The sequence below is a fragment of the Pneumocystis murina genome (genome assembly GCF_000349005.2).
Source record: "Pneumocystis murina B123 chromosome Unknown supercont1.14, whole genome shotgun sequence".
Taxonomy (NCBI): domain Eukaryota; kingdom Fungi; phylum Ascomycota; class Pneumocystomycetes; order Pneumocystales; family Pneumocystaceae; genus Pneumocystis; species Pneumocystis murina.
In genome coordinates, this window is record NW_017802372.1 from 229,162 (window position 1) to 245,639 (window position 16,478).

Below are 16,478 nucleotides of genomic sequence, written 5' to 3' on the forward strand. Positions count from 1 at the left end.
TATAAAAGAGTAAAATTCGGGAAATTTTATGAAAAAAAAAGAAAAAAATACTATTATTATTTAATTGTTTTTTTTCATTTCAAAATATGTTATTTTTTCATATTTTTAATGGGAAATCATTATCAACTTTAATTATTTAAAGATATTCAGCCTTTTTTTGTGAAGGAAAAGAGTATACTTTTGATTAAAATAGATATTTATATCTTTATTTGAATTTAAGGAAATTATAATATAATTATTTTTAATAATTAGATGAAAAATAGAGTGGAAATTTTGTCTAATTTTTTAGGTAAAAAATGGCAAAATGGAAAAGAAACAAACCTTTAAATAACATGTTATGAAGGAGGGAATTCATTAGAAAAAGCGTCTCCAGGTCCAGTTAAGGAATTTGTTGCAGCACATGGAGGACACACAGTAATTACATCAGTTTTAATTGCTAATAATGGAATTGCAGCAGTCAAGGAGATAAGATCTATTAGGAAATGGTAATAGATATATTTATTTCTAATAATTCGTTTTATCTATTTTAGGGCATATGAAACATTTAATAATGAACGAGCAATCCAATTTACTGTTATGGCAACACCAGAAGATCTTAAAGTCAATGCAGATTATATTAAAATGGCAGAACAATATGTGGAAGTTCCAGGAGGAAGTAATAATAATGTATTGTATATTATTATATTATTATTGTTACTAATATTTATACAGAATTATGCAAATGTAGAATTAATTGTTGATATAGCAGAACGGTATGTAAAAATAATCAAGAAAAAGTGTATAAACTTATCTATTTTCCCTTAGGATGGGAGTTCATGCAGTATGGGCAGGATGGTAGTGTTTTTCTTTCATATTTAATAATTTATATTATTAGGGGTCATGCTTCAGAAAATCCCCGTTTACCAGAAATGTTATCTCAAAGCAAAAATAAAATTGTATTTATTGGACCATCTGCATCTTCTATGAGATCGTTAGGAGATAAAATATCATCAATTATTATTGCACAATCTGCTAATATCCCTTGTATGTTATGGAGTGGAAGTAATCTAAAAAAAGTAGACATTGACAAAAATTGCGGACTTATTTCTATTGAGGATAGTGTTTATCATGATGCATGTATAAATACTCCGGAAAAAGGTCTTGAAAAAGCTCTTGAAATAGGATTTCCTATCATTATTAAAGCAAGTAGAGGAGGCGGGGGCAAAGGAATTCGAAAAGTTGAAGATAAATCAGAGTTTAAATCATCATTTTTGCAAGTAATGGCTGAAGTTCCTGGCTCACCAATCTTTATTATGAAATTGGCAGAAAATGCAAGGCATTTAGAAGTACAAATTTTAGCAGATCAATATGGAAATATTATTTCATTATTTGGTAGAGATTGTTCTGTACAAAGAAGACATCAAAAGATTATAGAAGAAGCACCAGTAACAATTGCAAAGCCAGATACCTTTTCTTCTATGGAAAAAGCTGCTATAGCTCTAGGGAAAATAGTTGGTTATGTTTCGGCGGGAACAGTAGAATATTTATACAGCCACACTGATGATAAATTTTACTTTCTAGAACTTAACCCTAGATTGCAAGTAGAACACCCTACAACAGAAATGATAACAGGTGTAAATCTTCCTGCTGCACAACTACAAATTGCAATGGGGTTATCATTACATAAGATTAAAGATATAAGATTATTTTATGGTCTTGATCCTTGGACAACTACAGAAATTGATTTTCATTTTTCTAAAACTAAATCATTAAAAACACAACGAAGGCCTCAACCCAAAGGTCATACAACTGCATGTCGTATTACTTCTGAAGGTAAAACTTATCTATGTTATTTAATTGGTATTAATATTTTAAAAAGATCCAGGAGAAGGCTTTAAACCATCTAGCGGAATGATGCATGAACTTATTTTTCGTTCATCTTCAAATGCATGGGGATATTTTAGTGTTGCCGCTCCAGGTGGTATTCATAACTATAGTGATTCTCAGTTTGGCCACATTTTTGCATTTGGTGAAAACCGTGCTGAATCCAGAAAACATATGGTAATCGCACTTAAAGAATTAAGCATTAGAGGGGATTTTCGTACAACAGTGGAATATTTAATTAAATTGCTTGAAACATATGATTTCGAACAAAATACAATAACTACAGGTATATTGAAAAATTATATATATGTATTCATGTTTATTGTCATTATAGAATGGTTAGATACACTTATTCTTCAAAAACTTACATTAGAACGTCCAGATAAAATGGTTGCAATTGTCTGTGGTGCGGTTATCAAAGCATATGTAGCAAACAAAGAACGAATTTTAGAATATAAAACATGTCTTGAAAAAGGTCAAGTTTTAAGTCGTGAAACATTAAAAACAGTATTTTCAGTAGATTTTATTTATCTAAAAGAGAAATTTAAATTTACTGTGACACGTAGTTCATCTGATTCATACAATTTATTTATCAATGGCTCGAAATGTACAGTTGAAACAAGACGTCTTAGTGGCGGCGGTCTTTTGATACTTTTGGGTGGGAAATCTCATACGGTATATTGGTCAGATAATAAAACAAATACAACAATGAGTATTAATGGAAAAACATGTATATTAGAACAGGAGAATGATCCTACACAATTAAGGTCACCGTCCCCGGGAAAACTTGTAAAATATCTAGTGGGGAATGGAGAACATGTAAAAAAAGGACAAGTATTTGCAGAAATTGAAGTCATGAAAGTAAAATGTTTCATGGTTTTGGAAATAAATTCTGATCTAAAATAGATGTATTTATCACTCACCGTTGCAGAAGATGGAATAGTACAATTAATAAAACAGCCAGGAGCTACTTTAGAAACAGGCGATATTCTTGGAATTTTAACAATGGATGATCCATCTCGTATAAAGCATGCTAAACCTTTTGAAGATTCATTACCATCATGGGGATTGCCGCAAGTCATTGGAAATAAGCCTCCTCAAAGATTTGTTCAGTTAATTAGAATTTTAAAAAACATATTACAAGGTTATGATAACCAATTGTTGATTATTTCTACTTTAAAAGAATTGATAGAAGTATTAGAAGATCCAGAGTTGCCTTATGGAGAATGGCATTTTCAATTTTCTGCATTATCATCTAATATTCCAGAAAAATTAGGTGAACATCTTTTAGACATTGTTAAAAAGAATTATTCAAAACATAAAGAATTCCCTGGAAAAAAAATATTACGCAAATTTGATTTATTTATTAGAAGAAATATACTATCCGATGATATAGAGATATTAAAAATGAAATTAAATAGTCTTTTTCAAATTGCATTAAAATACAAAGATGGAATGAAAGTTCATAAATATTTAGTACTTTCAAATCTTCTAGAAGAATATTGGAAAATAGAAAGTCTTTTTAATTTACAGAATATTAGAGAAGAGGATGTTATTTTACGATTAAGAGATGAAAATAAAGATAATATAGATAAAGTACTTGAAATAGGTAGCTATCATTTTACATTATTTTATAATTCCTAATAAATAAGTATTGTCACATTCAAAGGTAAACGCAAAAAACGATTTAATTTCAGCAATATTAGATATTATTAAGACATGTCCATCGGAGGATATTTCGAAATATTTAGGGCCATCTTTACGGAAACTTATTGACCTGGAGTCTAGAGATACAGTTAAGGTATCTTTAAAAGCTCGAGAAATTTTAATTCAATGTTCACTTCCATCTTTTGGTGAAAGAATTTCTCAGATGAAACAAATTCTTCAATCATCTATTGAGGAAAAGTTAAATAATAATCAATTGAAATATAGAACTCCTGTTCTTGATATTCTGAGGGAATTAATTGATTCAAAATATGCTGTTTTTGATGTCTTGACATTTTTTTTTGCGCATAAAAACCCATGGATATCATTAGCTGCACTTGAAGTTTATGTTCGCCGAGCGTATAGAGCATACTCACTTCTAAGCTTAGAATATCATGTTGAATCAGATGGACCGTTTATGATTTCATGGAAATTTCAGTTAAGATCATCTACTAGTCAGGGAATTAATGCATGTACAGCTGCTCAATTGCCATCAATATCTACAGAATTTACAGAAAACAGGAAACTTAAAAGGGTTGCATCTATTAGTGATATGTCACTTCTAATATCTGACTCAAAACCTCCAAGAGCCGGAGTAATTGTACCTACAGAAACATTAGGTCAGATAAATGATCAACTTCCACGAGCTTTAAAAAAATTGCCCATTGATAAAGAAAATACAGATGAATATGAACAAGATATTGAGATTGACTCACCTCACGAATTAAAAAATTCAACATCAAAGAAGCAACTTATTCATGTTCTTAATGTTTTAATTCGCAACATAGAAAATCTGGATGACAAAGCAATAATTGATCATTTATGCCCAATAGTTAAAGATCATACTCCATTACTTCTTATTCATAAAGTGAGACGTATTACTTTTGTTTGTGGTCGCCAAAATGAATCATCATATCCTTTATATTATACTTTTCGAAAGTTAGAAGGCCTTTCTAACGAAATTGCAAATGTATACGCAGAAGATAAAAGTATACGTCATATTGAGCCAGCCTTGGCATTTCAATTAGAACTTGGAAGACTATCAAATTTCCATATTGAACCTGTTTTTACAAGAAATAGAAATATTCATATATATAGAGCTGTAGCCAAAGAATCGCCAGGAGACAAGCGGTTTTTTAGTACGTATTCCTACAATTCTTACTTATTTTTTAATGATATTAAGCTCGAGCGTTAGTTAGACCGGGAAAGTTAACAAATGAAATTCCAACAAGGTACATTATTTAGTTATGAATTGCTAACTTATCAACAAAAAATATAGCGAATATTTAATATCTGAGACAAATCATTTAATAGGCGATATTTTGGATGCACTAGAAATAATTGGAATAGAATATACTGTTTTATTATATGTTTTTATATTCGTTTATTAATACAAATCTAGGATTTAAACCATATTTTTATAAATTTCGTTCCCGTATATTAGAAAAATATATTTTATTATAAGCTTACTATATATAGATTTTTAATTTAGCCCCAGACGAAGTTGAACCAACATTAGGAGGATTTATTGAGCGATTTGGGCGGCGCTTATGGAGATTGAGAATAACTTCCGCGGAAATACGAATTATATGTACCGATTCTTTGACTGGATTGGCTTCTCCGTTACGAATTATTATTTCAAATGGTTTGGGATTATTTTTTTGTCTATTTTTAACCAATTTATCATAGTATCTGGTTTTGTTGTATGTTTTGAACTTTATACAGAAGTAAAAACTAGCAAGGGTCATCATATTTTTCAATCTATTGGTCCACCTGTCTGTTCAAACAAAAATTGTATAATATATATTAACTCTTTTTAGGGATCTATGCATCTTCGTTCTATTACAACTCCATATGCAACTAAAGAATGGCTTCAACCAAAAAGATACAAAGCACATCTTATAGGCACGACATATGGTATTTTAAATATAATATTTTCATAATGCTACTTATAAAAATTCTTATAGTATATGATTTTCCTGAAATTTTCCGCCAAGCTGTACGAATATCTTGGCAAAAATACATTCAAATCAATAATAATTGTAAAATTCCGGATGATATTCTAAAAGTTAAAGAGCTAGTGATGGATGATAAATTTCAGCTTCAAGAAGTTATTAGAGAGCCTGGAACAAATTCTATAGGGATGGTAGCATGGCTTGTTACAGCAAAAACTCCAGAATATCCACAAGGACGTCAATTCATTCTTATTGCTAATGATATTACCTTTAGGACAGGCACATTTGGACCAGATGAAGACCAATATTTCTTTAAAGCTACTCTTTTAGCTCGTCAATTGAGAATTCCACGAATATATTTATCTGCTAATTCTGGCGCACGTATTGGACTTTCAGAAGAGCTTATATCGCTTTTTTCAGTAGCATGGAATGATCCAAAAAATCCAGAAAAAGGATTTAAATATTTATACTTTACACCAGAAATATACAAACAATTCGAAGAAAATAATAGAGAAGATTTTATTTCAGAAAAAATTATCGAAAATGGAGAAGAAAGATATAAAATTACAGCCATAATTGGTTCAGAAGAAGTATTAGGAGTTGAATGTTTAAGAGGAGCGGGACTTATTGCTGGAGAAACATCTCGTACTTATGAAGATATCTTTACTATAACTTTAGTTACATGCAGATCCGTAGGTAAAGTAGTGATGAATCTGATTTTATTTATTTTAATATCTAAGGAATTGGCGCATATCTCGTTCGATTAGGCCAACGCACAATTCAAGTAGAAGGTCATCCTATTATTTTAACAGGAATATCTACGATCAATAAATTATTAGGCTGTGAAGTGTATTCGTCAAATTTACAGCTAGGTGGTACCCAAATTATGTATAAAAATGGAATATCCCATTTAACAGCAAAAAATGATTTTAATGGAATTTCTAAAATAATGAACTGGCTATCATTTGTTCCAGACAAAAAAGATAATCCTGTCCCAGTTTTGCCTTCTTTAGATTCATGGGATCGAGATGTAGAATATGTTCCGCCTAAAAGTGCTTATGATGTTCGATGGCTTATTGAAGGAAAAGAAGATGATAATTGCTTTCTTAGTGGACTCTTTGATAGAAAATCATTTCATGAAACTTTAAGCGGATGGGCTAAGACAGTTGTTATTGGACGTGCAAGATTAGGTGGGATTCCTATAGGTATTATTGCAGTGGAAGCTCGCTCTATAGAAAATACTTTACCTGCAGATCCAGCTAATCCTGAATCTTATGAACAAAACATTATAGAAGCAGGAAATGTTTGGTATCCAAACTCCGCATTTAAAACAGCACAAGCAATTAATGATTTTAATTATGGAGAACAACTTCCTCTTTTTATTTTGGCAAATTGGCGAGGATTTTCTGGTGGTCAAAGAGATATGTTTAATGAAGTATTAAAATATGGATCATATATTGTAGATTCTCTTTCAAAATACAAGCAACCAATATTCATTTACATACCCCCATATTGTGAACTAAGGGGAGGATCATGGGTTGTCATTGATCCTACTGTTAATGAAGATATGATGGAAATGTACGCAGATGAAAAATCTCGTGCTGGTATTTTAGAACCAGAAGGACTTGTTGAAATAAAATTTCGTAAAGAGAAATTATTAGGATGTATGTCTCGTTTAGATCCTATTTATGCTTCACTAAAAAAACAACTGCAAAATCCTAATTTATCTCAAGATCAATTAACTGAAATAAAAACTAAAATAGATGAACGAGAAAAACTACTTCTTCCTATTTATCATCAAATAAGTATTGAATATGCAGATTTGCATGATCTTCCTATCAGAATGGAACGTAAAGGTGCAATTAGACAGTGTTTACAATGGTCCCAATCCCGACGATTTTTCTATTGGAGACTACGTAGGCGTTTAAATGAGCATTACGCAATACAAAAGATAAAAAAGGTTAATAAGAAGCTTTCTTTTCGTCAAAGCGTTGAAATTTTAAAAAAATGGATATCTCAACTTTATAATAATGATCTTGATTGGGATAACAACGATAGAGAAATTGTTTTACTTCTTGAAAAAAATAAGGAACATATAGAATCTTTAATTAAAGAATTTGAAAAAACAACAATATCTGATGAGATTGTAGATATGGCTAAACTTAATAAAGCAAGTGTCCTAAATGGATTCTCTAGAGTTTTGGAGGAAATGTCAGACCAAGAAACAAATGAAATCATTAAAATACTTTCCCAACGAAAAATTATTAAATAGTCTTAATCATTTGCTTACCTATCAAGAAAAACTACCTTTAAAAGATGGTTTATTCAAAAAATACCAAAACAGATTTTAATATGATACAAATGATTTTATACATCTTTATTTTTCATAATATCTTCGTTTTAAAAAATTCTCATTAAAATATTGCTATAGTTGGGAAAAATAATACAAAAATATTATATAAATTACGAAAACAAATCATTGTTCAACTTAAACATTTTTAAGTTTTATAAAATATTTTTTTCATAAACAACTTATAACCCTTAAATTTTGTAAATTTTTTTATGTTTTTTTAATTAACCTTTATTTTTTAATAATATTTTTAAAAATTATTTAACGATAATTAATTTGACAGGGAAAAAGATTAAGAATATGGTGAATTCTAACAATTTTTTAAGATATTCTATAATTTTAACATATTTTAATATTAGGCAAATGCATCATTAAAAAAACAAGCACGAAAAAATAAGACTGCTATAAGAACATTAAAAATTGGCGGAATTTTAAGCAATTTATTTTTTATTTCAATACGTTTAATCTATTATTACCCTTCAACAACGAAATATACATTTATTTTTTACTTTATCTCATGCTTTCTTTCTACAGCTTTATCTTTTTTACTATGGTCTATGGGTTCACCTAAATCTGAGAAAAAATCTCTTCATTCTTTTGAAGATTTAAATCAAAAAGGACTTGTTGCATATATGTTTTATACAATTTATATCACATGGGTTGTTTATGTTTTTACTGCTATTTTTACTGATAAAGCATGGCTTTTATATCTTGTAAGTAAACATATATGTTTTATTTCAGTTTTTTAAATAATGTACATTTAGATTCCATGTTTTTTACTTTCAAGCCATTTGTTATCAATAATTAAACTTTTTTTTATGAATAAATACATAAAAATAGAACAGGAATCAATTAATAAAAAAGTTAAGTATATTCATTCACTTTAAATGAAATAAAAACCAATTTCTGCATCTTATAAAATTAAACTGTTTAATCATAAATATTTTCAAGAATTGATAATCTTTAATTCATTAAAAGAAATATATACCTTTTTTTTATTATTTCCATAATAATTTTATAACTTAATTTCATTAAGTTAAGATTATGAGTTGAGATTAGGGAGCAATCTTCAGAAATTTTTGATAAAAAAATATGATAAAAATACATATATAAAACACTATGAAAACAGTATTTTACCTTTTTATAAGCTTATAAGATAACAATTAACTAGATTAGTGCTTTTTTCCGGTAAAAAAGTCAGTATTTTTAAGTAAATTAATAAGATTTTCTGAATAATAGAAATATTACATATTAAAGTATTCAAACCTTAAATGAAGGAGAAAATATGAATAAAAAAGAAGATTCAGCATATGTAAATAGCGATATAAGTGATTTGAAGGACAATTATAGGATGTAAAATCATAAAATAACAAGTACGAGAATATAATATATTTATATGGCTTTAGGGATATTCAAGTTTATCAAGAACGATGCAAAGAACTAGAAAAAGCTGTTATAGAAGCGCGTACTGCATTGGATGACTTTAAAATGACAAGTAAAGAGCTTGAAGATGCATTAGAACAAGAACTTGAATATACGGAAAAACAATATGAAATATTAAAGGAAAAGAATACATGTTTAAAGAAAGAAGTAGAAAAATGGAAGGTTTAGAATATTAAATAAAAGTTACTTAATTAATAGTTTTAAAAATAGACGAAATATGAAGAAATACAATCAGAAAATATAGCATCTACAACAGCTATGGAAAAAGAAATTGAAAGACTTCGAGAAGCACATCGACTTAATAAATCAAAAATAACAGATCTTGAATTAAGTAATGATGCAATGGAACGTAAGGAAAGGTATTAAAAATGATTTATTATATTTTTTATTAATTTTTTTAGGGTAGTTCAATCATCATTTGAAGAGTTAGAAATAAAATATAATAAAATAATAGAGGAGAATGTATTTCTTGAAGCAGAATTAGCATCACAAAAATCTCTTGAAATTGAACATCAACGGTTAAAAGATGAATTGCGTGATACACAACTTGAACTTTTATTAGTGAAAGAAAAACTTGAACAAGTACAGGCAGAAAAAGAAGAAATGATATCTAGAGCATTATTATTACGTCCAGCACGCCGTGTCGATATATCTAATCAGAAAATAACAACATCAATAGAAGAAGATGTAGAGAAAGAAAAGATTTCAGAGGATCTGTCTTCTAGTCCTAAACCTAAAATACCTATCTCAAAAATAAAGGAAAAACATATACTATCACATTCAGTTAGAATGATGCAAGAAATGTCAAAACATGTTAAGGTATTGACTCTTTTTATCTAGAGAAAAGCATATAATAACGTTTAGAACCTTGAATCACGTCTTCAATCATGTCGCATATTTATAAAACCACTTCTATTACGTTCAAAATTTTTAGAACAACCGATTTCACCTACTATAATATCCAAGTCAAACGAGAATCATAAACAAATATCAGAAACATTAAAATCATCAGAGAATAAGTTCATAATGCCATTACCAGAATCTCAAATTCCATATACATCTTTTGAAATTCCGCTAGCATCTTCTGAACCATTGTCTAAAAATGAATCATTGATCTATCATTTGCATGAACCTGTAACACCAGTTAGTACAAAGATTTATAAACCATCTTATACATCAGATACATCATTATCAAAAACAAATCTACAAAAGACAACAGATCGATCAAAAAATGATACAGTTAAATCTTTTCGACGCCTTTCTATTAAAAAAATGATATTTGATATGAATCCAACAAAATCACCTAAAAGACAAACCATGCCCTAAGCAATTCCAGTTTACAGTGAAATGTCTAAAGGAAGAATGTCTAGAATTCCGCAAAAAACCTCTCAAAAAAATTATATATAATCACTTGAAAAAAAAGGATAGCGCGCTTAAAATATCTTCTAATAATGCACAATGAAAAGTAATCCATATGTCTGTATAACCAATTTGTCCAAACATCAACATCAATTAACTTGATTTTGATTAAGTTATTTAATAGCGATTTTATACTTTTACTTTGCTCTATAATGAAAATCATTAAATATTAAATAAACAAATATTTAATAAAATGATAAATAAAATTCTATTTCAAATCTTAAATCTACAACTATTCTGTATTAAATAATAAATATTAGAGATTACTCACAAGTATTAAATAGTTTTATTTAACTATTTTTTTTTCTTCTTTTTAATAAATATTCAGTTTCAACATCAAAAGATATATGGGAATTTGTTGATATTTTTGACATTTAATACTTTTACAAATATTTTTTTGCAATAGATTTTACTTTTTGTTCAAATGCAAATGATGTAATTGGCATATCTACTTCATAAAATGGATTCATTAAACATTTTGTATACAAATCATAAACTTCTTGAAAAAAATTCCGAATACCATCTTCATTACGAATTTCATGAAGTAACATAAATTTAATATCTATAATTAAATTCAATTATGTATAAAGAAAAAAAAAACTTACTTCCTGCTGTTAAAAATGCGGAAACCATTACTTGATGAAATGTATCCAGCGATTTCATATACCTATTCATATAAATCTTTAATATACAAAACAAAAATCATACATTCCAGATGAAACCCATTGAAGCTCTTCAACGAGATCCAATGTTGCATGAACAACAAATTGATTCCGATGTCGAATTTCTTCACGAAACTGTTATATAAAAAACTTTATAAGATAAAATATTTAAATAAAAATATAGTAACAAACACGAGCTACTCCATCTCCACCTGCTTTACGAGTACCGAATTCTGTTTGAAAAAGAGGATTATCTTTAGTACCGACAATAACCAGAAAATATGACATTTTTTAAAAAATATAAAAATCTATAAAAGATAACCAAAAAAAATTTGTAAAAAATATTTTAACAAATTTTTAATACTTTTTGTATGAAAAATATTAAAAATTTGTTAAATAAAAATTTGACTAAAAATTTGCTGGGTAAAAATTTGACTGTTTTATAATTAATATTTAATTAAATATCTAAATATTTCTTTAAAAACAAGTCATTTACCTTGTTTTTTATTTCTCTGTAAATTGTATATTATACAACCCTATCCCTATCCCTATCCCTATCCCTATCCCTATTACGCCATGTTCAACTAGACCCTAATATTAGTCATCATAATAAGATTAGGGTTAAACATGCATTAAGGGTTGCCGCTGAAACAATATCAACTTATAAAATGTTGTTGTTAAAAGTTTTAATACTTGGATGGGCTTTAACAGCCTTAGCAAGTTTTCAAAAGATTAAGCTTATAAAATTAAAGCCTAATAATGAGGATAAGAAGGTATAAAAAGTGTTTTTTATAATTAATTGACGAAAAATTAGATACCCTTAACCGTGCAGGTTTCAGCGCTCGTGGAGAAATATATGAGCCATTTCTCGAAAATAGATACATCTCATATAGTAGATAAGGAAAAACCAAGGGATGATTTGCATGAAGTTTCACTGACTAACTTTGTATGTATGGATTTTATTTATAAAGTTTAAGTAATTTTTTGCAGTTTAATGCACAATGTATGTGATTTTGCAGAAAAATAATGAGTATTAAAAAGGATTAGATTATACACAAATTAAGCTCGGAACGCCTCCGCAAACATTTAAAGTGAGTGTTTTTAATAAAATATAAGTGGAATTTATAGATTTATATTTGTCAAATATATAGGTAGTATTAGATACAGGATCATCTAATTTATGGGTTCCGTCATCGAAATGTACGTCTATTGCATGCCTTCTACATAAAAGATATGATTCATCTTTATCATCAACATATTTAGCAAATGGAACAGAATTTCAAATCCGATATGGCTCAGGTAGCTTATCGGGATTTATAAGTCAAGATGTACTACATATTGGGGATCTTATTGTTCACTCTCAGGATTTTGGAGAGGCTATTTCGGAGCCAGGACTTTCCTTTGCATTTGGGAGATTTGATGGGATTCTTGGACTTGCATATAGTTCTATTTCTGTTAATAACGTTGTTCCACCTTTCTACAACATGATTAATCAAAAGGTATGAAAAAAAGCTTTTATATATGATTTTAGCATTATTTTTTGGCTATTTTTTGTAAATCTTGCAAAATATCAAGACTATTTTAACCTTTTTATCAAACAATAATAATAATATTTTCAGTTGATTCCTGAACCTATTTTTTCATTTTGGTTAGGAACTATTGAAAAGGATATTGAAGGTGGAGAATGTGTATTTGGCGGCATTGATCCAAATCATTTTGATGGCAATATAACGTATATTCCAATACGTAGAAAAGCTTATTGGGAAGGTATTATTTTTTAATTTTATCTATTTTTTGTCTAATATTTTTTTCTAGTTAATTTAGATGCTTTTTTTTTTGGAAAAGATATGATCGAACTTTCTAATACAGGCATTATTTTGGACACAGGAACGAGTTTAATTGTGATGCCATCAGGTTGAAGTTATAATTTTAATTATTTTTAATTAATGTATGATAGACGTTTCAGAACTTTTAAATAATGCAATTGGCGCAACTAAATTATGGACTGGTGAATATATTATTGACTGTAACAAGACAAGTACTTTGCCTGATATTGTATTTCGTTTGGATGGACATGATTTTTCTTTATCATCTCATGATTATATTTTGAAAGGTATTTTATGAAAGAAAAAAGTTTTACAAACTAAAATCAATATTTAGTTCAAGGAATGTGTCTAAGCACATTTATAGGAATGGATATTCCTCCACCTGCTGGTCCTCTTTGGATTGTTGGAGATGTGTTTCTTCGTAGGGTATTTTTTACATTTATTTGATATTCATTCCCTGATATTTTTAGTATTATTCTATCTATGATCTAGGGAAAAATCGAATAGGTCTTTCTAATGCAAAAAAGAGGCTGTTTTAATTACGTATAAATCAATTAAATATATGTATTTGTTTTTATGCCATATCTTTATGTTATAAATATTGTTTAAGTGCTAGTTTCTTTTAAATGAGTATTATACATAGAATTTTATAGAAATGATCAATATATTGAAATTTTAGAGATTAAAAAAATAATATGATGCATATATTTTTATCATTAATGATTGCTTATTTGAATTAATTTTTTTATATTTAAAATATTTTGTAATAAGAGCATAATATTTTATAATTTTTTTTTTTTGTATTTTCTAAATAACATACCTATTTCTTCGAGATCATTATTAAATCTATCTTCTAATTTTTCTTTCTGTTTATTGTTACATAATGTTAATAAAGAACTTGTATATTTATTTGCATCGTTTAAAAAATCTATATCTGATATATGGATATTAGTTATTTTATCCTCTTTTGACTCTGAAAGTCCTTTTTTAACAAAAGAATTTATATTTTTCTTCCATTCTGAATATTTATTTTCAAATAAATTTATATGCCAATTTTTCCAAACTCTTTTTCCGTAATAGTTATCTTCTATTATTTCTCTAGATTTCAAAAGTTCATTAGCTATGCGCTCTCTATAACTATTTAATCCTATAGATGTGTATAAACATGCATCAACAATGTGTGATCCAAAAGGATCACAAGAAAGATAAGCATATGATTCGAAAAAATTATTCAACAATTTCCTTCTATCAGAAGCTAATAAAGGGGGAAGCTTAAGTATGGTTTCTACTATGCAGGATCCAATTTTATTTGTTGCATAATAAAGAATTACTTTTTTATTTTGCAAAAGAAAACTATGTAAATATTAATGAAGTATAGGGATACTAAAAAATAAAACCTTTCAATTAAAAAGTAATACATCTCATATGGAAGACTAAAAAGGGATTTAATCAAATGAGCCCCTTGAACTTTAATTTGGTCTACTATACGATTATCATTATTTAATTCTTTTTCAAAGTTTTTCATAGAATTATTCTCATTTCTTGGATCAAGATTTAAGATTAAAGGAAAAATATTATTTTTTATATGTGTTTCTGAACCTCCAAAACATTCTTTAAGCACCTAATAAATCCTTAGAATAAATATATGTATTAACAATGTAACAAACATTTAAAAGTTTAGTACTAATTAAAGTTATTTGAGAACAAACATTAATAAGGGAAACCAAAATACCAATATGTCCTATATCTTTGAAAATTAATATTTACTTTGAAAATAAATAAACAAACCAATTAATTCTTTAAAATGCATAACTATTTCCTCAGTAATCTCATTCAATATTTTATAATTATTGTTTTTCTCAATAAATTTTTGTAATACGTAATTTCCAATTGGATGTTTAGATACTCTTAAAATTTTATCTTTAAAATAAATAACATATAATTTCGAAAGAATTTCTTTAGATGAAAATTCTATTATAGATTCAAAAATATGAGAACCAACTTGATCTCTTAAAAGAGTCTCCATAAAAGAGTCACTTTCTATTTTCTCTGAAGAATTTGATCTGAAGGAAATATCCTTAAAATCACCAAAAATTAATTTTTCTAATAAGTTCTGCTTTCTTTCTTTATCATTATCAACTAAACTTTTTTCAATTAAAAGTAAAGTAGATATAATTTGAGACCCATATTGATTAAATGCAAGGTTTCTGATTTGAGTAACGCTATATTTAGTATCAATATTATCTAATATAGATTTCTTTTTTTCGAAAAATGATGCCGGCATTGTTAATTGTTTGGTTGAAATAGTCTGACTAAGTAATCGTGTTTTTCGTTTATTTTTTGTAGTTCTTTTAGACGAAAGATTATCTTGAAATATAGATCCATGTAATACAAGAAGCAATTGACGAAAAACATATGAAGCATATTTATGATCAGCAAACTTCATAAGCATATCAGAAATCTCCTAGATTTAAATTGTAAATTTTTTAAAAAAAATAAAAATATTTTTACATTACACATAAATAAAATAAGATTTTCCATAGTTACAAGTATTTCATTATTATCTTGAAAAACAGAATATATATTCTCTGTAGAAACAATATATGCTGATCTTATAAGAAGTGTTTCACAAACATGAGAACCAAAACAATCAAAAATTAATCTTTTAAAACTAAAAAAAATTAATTAATTAAATAACAAAAAATACCCATACTTCCCAATTAATGATTGAAAATACTTTTTTAATTGAATTGGTGATAAAATTTGCAGTAAACTTTCTAATGTTTTTGAATATAAAGGATGAATTGCTAATTTTAATTCTTTTCCTTCAATTTCTGCAAATGTGTTATCAATAAATAACTTATAATCTTAAATTTTAAATTTTTTCGCTATTTAAAAAATTATAGGCACCTTCTTGTGAAAAATGATGTGTCATCAATGTTTCTTCAACACCTTTAAAATATTTTTCATCTTCTAAACTAAGCGTTCCGAAAAAAAAAGGTTCTTCTATATCTATTTAACATATTCAAGAATCTTAAATATCCTTTACCTTTATGAACTGAATTTTCATTTGTTTTTTCGATAAAAATATTCGTTTTTCTGTTTCTTCGCTTTTTAACAGACATTAAAAATATTCTTAGATCTTATTAAAAAGTTATTAGTAACTAATCTTCTTATCAAGTTCTGTTTCTATAAATATAATTATTAATATTTTTTAATAAAATCTTTTAAATTTTTTTTTGAACCTCTTATCGGT

General features: G+C 27.4%; 6 protein-coding genes across 6 annotated transcripts; 4 read left to right on the plus strand and 2 right to left on the minus strand.

Annotated features, from left to right (window-relative positions):
• Positions 1 to 274: 274 nt before the first annotated feature.
• PNEG_02952 (hypothetical protein) lies at positions 275 to 7,808 on the plus strand. Its single transcript, XM_007876806.1, has 17 exons — positions 275 to 485; positions 531 to 666; positions 712 to 752; positions 805 to 834; positions 875 to 1,812; positions 1,859 to 2,149; positions 2,198 to 2,724; positions 2,770 to 3,472; positions 3,516 to 4,706; positions 4,751 to 4,799; positions 4,847 to 4,925; positions 4,970 to 5,002; positions 5,047 to 5,212; positions 5,257 to 5,342; positions 5,388 to 5,484; positions 5,535 to 6,218; positions 6,263 to 7,808. The coding sequence occupies exons 2-17, from the start codon at positions 577 to 579 to the stop codon at positions 7,792 to 7,794; spliced, it is 6,537 nt and encodes a 2,178-aa protein (XP_007874997.1). The 5' UTR covers positions 275 to 485; positions 531 to 576; the 3' UTR covers positions 7,795 to 7,808.
• A 350-nt stretch (positions 7,809 to 8,158) lies between these two features.
• On the plus strand, positions 8,159 to 8,759 carry PNEG_02953 (hypothetical protein; the record flags this gene model as incomplete). Its single annotated transcript, XM_007876807.1, has 3 exons — positions 8,159 to 8,175; positions 8,232 to 8,585; positions 8,637 to 8,759. Exons 1-3 carry the CDS (start codon positions 8,173 to 8,175, stop codon positions 8,757 to 8,759), a joined length of 480 nt encoding a protein of 159 aa, XP_007874998.1. The 5' UTR covers positions 8,159 to 8,172.
• A 499-nt stretch (positions 8,760 to 9,258) lies between these two features.
• On the plus strand, positions 9,259 to 10,658 carry PNEG_02954 (hypothetical protein). Its single transcript, XM_007876808.1, has 4 exons — positions 9,259 to 9,477; positions 9,526 to 9,674; positions 9,717 to 10,134; positions 10,180 to 10,658. Exons 1-4 carry the CDS (start codon positions 9,361 to 9,363, stop codon positions 10,639 to 10,641), a joined length of 1,146 nt encoding a protein of 381 aa, XP_007874999.1. The 5' UTR covers positions 9,259 to 9,360; the 3' UTR covers positions 10,642 to 10,658.
• Positions 10,659 to 11,026: 368 nt separating this feature from the next.
• Positions 11,027 to 11,825, minus strand: PNEG_02955 (hypothetical protein). Its single transcript, XM_007876809.1, has 4 exons — positions 11,589 to 11,825; positions 11,443 to 11,531; positions 11,340 to 11,401; positions 11,027 to 11,296 (listed from the first exon to the last, which is right to left on the minus strand). The coding sequence occupies exons 1-4, from the start codon at positions 11,682 to 11,684 to the stop codon at positions 11,118 to 11,120; spliced, it is 426 nt and encodes a 141-aa protein (XP_007875000.1). The 5' UTR covers positions 11,685 to 11,825; the 3' UTR covers positions 11,027 to 11,117.
• Positions 11,826 to 12,064: 239 nt separating this feature from the next.
• PNEG_02956 (hypothetical protein) lies at positions 12,065 to 13,761 on the plus strand (the record flags this gene model as incomplete). The annotated part of the gene is made up of 10 exons (XM_007876810.1): positions 12,065 to 12,169; positions 12,211 to 12,342; positions 12,387 to 12,399; positions 12,444 to 12,487; positions 12,548 to 12,895; positions 13,016 to 13,163; positions 13,212 to 13,310; positions 13,354 to 13,509; positions 13,557 to 13,648; positions 13,693 to 13,761. 10 exons carry the CDS (start codon positions 12,065 to 12,067, stop codon positions 13,759 to 13,761), a joined length of 1,206 nt encoding a protein of 401 aa, XP_007875001.1.
• A 243-nt stretch (positions 13,762 to 14,004) lies between these two features.
• PNEG_02957 (hypothetical protein) lies at positions 14,005 to 16,347 on the minus strand (the record flags this gene model as incomplete). The annotated part of the gene is made up of 8 exons (XM_007876811.1): positions 14,005 to 14,575; positions 14,620 to 14,843; positions 14,890 to 14,969; positions 15,011 to 15,686; positions 15,734 to 15,893; positions 15,936 to 16,089; positions 16,133 to 16,228; positions 16,272 to 16,347. The coding sequence occupies 8 exons, from the start codon at positions 16,345 to 16,347 to the stop codon at positions 14,005 to 14,007; spliced, it is 2,037 nt and encodes a 678-aa protein (XP_007875002.1).
• Between the last annotated feature and the right edge of the window lie 131 nt (positions 16,348 to 16,478).